The 4160-nt window shown below is 35.4% G+C and overlaps 1 protein-coding gene across 1 annotated transcript; it reads left to right on the top strand.

Moving 5' to 3' along the window:
- Positions 1-1468: 1468 nt before the first annotated feature.
- Positions 1469-2715, top strand: LOC113803953 (multiple inositol polyphosphate phosphatase 1; the record flags this gene model as incomplete). Its single annotated transcript, XM_070120285.1, is given in 2 exon segments — positions 1469-1620; positions 1740-2715. Coding segments are annotated over 2 exon segments (211 nt in total), but the record flags the coding sequence as incomplete, so codon positions are not given.
- Positions 2716-4160: the final 1445 nt, after the last annotated feature.

Raw genomic sequence — 4160 nt, forward strand, 5'->3', positions numbered from 1 at the left:
AGACAATAGACTTGATCTTCACCTTTAAAGTCTTTACCAGTCTTTTTTCTCACTGTATTCTTGCAGAGGTTTCAGCAGCTATAAAGACTTTTCTTGCTTAATAACTAACACTGATATGTTTGGCAACCATTACACTAGATGTCCCTTCCAGTGCTTGAAGTACTTGATGCATGATGCATGGCCATTTAGGATTATGTCCTTAAAGAAGGGATATGGACTAAAACTCCCTCATCAACAGAAGATAGTATTAGGCTTTGACCCCCATAAGACTTCACAAGGAGTTTTGATCCAGCCTTCAACCATGTTTCCTTAAAATTCTCAACCATATCTATGTGTACTATTTGCCACACATGATTTCGAATATCATGGTGTCCTGTCTACCATATACATAAAATACATCTCTCCTTTCTTGCATTCCTTTAACTTTTACCACAGGTTTACTGAACCCTTTGCCATATTCGCAGTTAGTTTTTATACTTTAGACACATCTCACAGCTACTTGAAAACTCTTCGGCTTAATGAAAACAAATTTCATTTTCATTACGTGGATCCTTCAATATTCTCTTAATTATTTTTTATTTATTATGTCCGTAAGTCAATAATTTTCTATTTCTTATGTCCGTAAGTTAAAAATACTTTTTCTAGCTTCTTCCAGGTTTCTTTCTTATTCCTTGGAGGAAAACAAGTGTCCTAAAGAAGTACTTCTAAAGCTTTACCTTTTTGCTCTGTATTACTGTCATATATTTCAAATCCAATCTCATTTGTGCTCTAGTCATTGATTTCTTGCTGAAAAGAAAGAAAATTGAATAATTTAACCACATCAGCAGAGACATTTACTCAATATTTACTGAAATATGTGCTTGCATTCACAATGTCCAAAATGTGCCTTTCAATAGCACCTTCTTCATACCTAGCTGACTTATTGTATTGCTTATCCTTGTGTTGAAGTAAAACTTTCAGCCCATCACTCTTTACCAACTTCTCAATGTTCACTTGTTCAAAAATCTATCTCATTTCTTTCTGGAAATGGTAGGGCGGCTGTAACAATTGCTTCTTTCCGATGTACGTAACAGACTGCCATGCATTCGACTTCTGTTTTCACACATTTTGTCACATAACTTAGCGCCTTCCTTCTTAATAGTTAATACAATATAGGACTCTCTCCTACCATTTGTTGAGCTTGATTTGTATTATGACATATCCAAAGCAGAGACAAAATATTTTACTTCCACTATGTAAATACATTGCATTTTTCTGTGTGCACTGATCACTTAACACAAAACAGGTTAATATGTGACGAATACAAAGTGGAAAGTGCCACATCTAGAAGGGGTGTGTAGGCTGCATTTAATAAATTTTCTGGGTACGCTATTCTTTATGGCAATTTAGTGATTGGTTTATACCAAGTCATGTTTGCTTGATTGGCCTGACATATAATTGATCGGAAACTTTTCCCTTTCCTATTCAGTACCAACTACTGGGTGACAGCCATTCACAACGAAGAAAAGATCAAGTTGCCCGGCTGCGACACTAGCTTGGGTTGCCCCTGGGATAAGTTTCTGAACGAGTACGATTTCCTTGAAGACTGTCACTTCTTCCGTCTGTGTATACGATTTACAAGTAAGTGTCTTAACTTTACACTCATGAGAAACATTTTGGTTATTTTGTGAAATGGTTCATCTGAATTTGAGACTCCGCAATTAAGAATGGTAATAATATGACTTCATCTTTGCTTTCAGGAAGAATGTGCCGACCGCATAACTGGCACCTGACCTACATCATGAACAACTGGATGTAAGAGGACAGAAAAAGCTGTGTAAAGTAGTTTTCATGTCAGGATAATCTTTTCATTTTTGTCGCATAAATAATAATGGACTTTGGAGGTTTATTTTAGTTCATGCAATTATTACTAAATAGTTGAATGCAAATTTTATTTATATGGAGTTGCATTACCAAGAATCAGAATTAATTTCGGGATATAATATGAATAAAATCAGAAATATATGTATCAATATTCTTTTCAGGTTTCTCTTTCATTATTTCGTTATATGTTATTCCTCCAAAAGCCTCCTTTTTTTAAATTCCATTCATTTCTCAACCCCACTCGTCTCTAAAGCCTTTTCATTCTGTGGCCTTTTTTCAAGATAGGGTAGGAAAAAAGATTGATTAAAATTAGAATTCTAGTTTCAAGTTGTTCTGGTGAACATTGATTTTATTTGCACTTTGGACATTCCCATCCAAAATAACCATAACATATTTGAGATTGACCTTTGATACACAACCGCACGAAAAAAAATTGCAAAATGAGTTTCTTTTTCTCGGAGGCCCCAGGTGTTTAATTTTTTCCTGAAAAGAACACTATAGTTGGATCATCAGTCTGGATATCCAGAAGGCTATGACCACCTTCGTTAGCACCATAGACATTATGAGATGTTTTGGTACTCCATGTCATCACTTCAAGTATACCGCTTATAACATCCTATAGTGAAAACATGCTCTAATGCCTTAATTTTGCAGTTGTGCTTAAACAATATGAAAGATGAGAACCTCTGATAAGAGCAAGTACAAGTGACAGGATAGGTGGAAAACTTTCATATATACATTAATGAAATCGGCTCGAATTTAAAGTGGATTTCAAAGATGGAAGATTATTCCATGTAATTGATACAAAACTGATGGAGCAAAGGTACTTTTTTAATAAAAGAATTTGCAACCTTTAGAGTTTTTATTTACTTATCCCCCTCTCATCACAGTTACTGATCAAATGATTATATAACCATTGGCAGAAGACCGTTGATATTTATGTATGTTTTCTTTCTTTTATACACATATTATCATAATTATTATTCAACAGCCATTCGTTCACACTACAAGGTTTAGGCCTGAGAAAGTATTTGCAATATCCTTTGTCTGATTGGATGCCCTACCAAATCAACTTTGGCTCAACGCTTTACCACTCGTGTAATGTATATTCACAATTTTTTTGCATAATTGGAAAAAAAATAAACCACATTTGTAAACTACTTATAGAAATCGTTTCATAAAATATTTTCCAGATCATTCTTCTAATTCGACGGAATATGATCATTGCCCGTGCTTCCCAAACTTCCCTGATGACGGCATTGTAAAGAAACTTGCCTCATTTTACTGCCACGGAGAAAAGAACGTGGCAGCGACATCCTAAGAAAACGAGAAGAAAGAGGGAGAAAAGAGGAAATAAAATGTGATAAGGAAGCGCGAAGCGAAAGAAAGAAGATAAAGGGAAAGCAAGTGAGGAGGGAGTAAAGAGATAGAATGGTAAATGGAAGATAGACGTTTAAATAAAAGGGGGACAGGAGAGAGGGTAAGACAAGAGAAAATCAATAGTACATGAAAAAGTGAAAGGAATGGAAAGGGGAAGAGAAGATAAAATGAAACGGAAGAGAAACAAAACAGGAAAGAACAGACGAAACGAAGCAAAAAAACAAACATTTTCTTTTGGGGTATTTCAAGCAAACATCGCCAGTGTTTATCCGTAATAAGAGGAAATGTATTTCCTTCCAGCTTATTTGGGCAAATCAGAGGCCTGTGAACGTTGCAGCCTAACGAAGGGTGAATAATGACAGTAATTATACAACAACGATCGACTTAATACCTGCTTCATGAGGGAGAGTAATGTTACGTCACTCGGTCTAGAAAGGAAACGAAAGAGAGAAAAAGAGAAAGGGGGAGAAAAATAAAGGTAAGTGAAAGAAGGGAAACAAATTATGCATCATAAACCGAACGTTGTTATTATCACCAAAAAATCGTGTTTAACCTTAGTAATTATCGGGAGGATGTAGACGGTAATAATTGAAGTTAACTTGCTTTCTCGGGCATTTTTATTTATATCAGTCACCTGAAATAGAGTAAATAAATTGGACTTACGTTCCGTGTTGCAATAAGCTGCAACATCTGTGAAACTCATGACGTCAGAGGAAATGGACATTGATTCGTAACAGGGAAACTTAAGGCATTAATTCTATCCAAGGTTCACAACCTGAGGGCCACAGGGTACTTTCTGACGTCGAATTAAACTGAATTTTATCTTACTTACAAATACCCACATATGATTATTTCTCACACATTAATGAATCAGAATCTTTCCGTTAAGTGTCCTTGTTCTATAGCTGTTGACACCA

This window comes from Penaeus vannamei, unplaced genomic scaffold (genome assembly GCF_042767895.1).
Source record: "Penaeus vannamei isolate JL-2024 unplaced genomic scaffold, ASM4276789v1 unanchor4299, whole genome shotgun sequence".
Taxonomy (NCBI): Eukaryota; Metazoa; Arthropoda; class Malacostraca; order Decapoda; family Penaeidae; genus Penaeus; species Penaeus vannamei.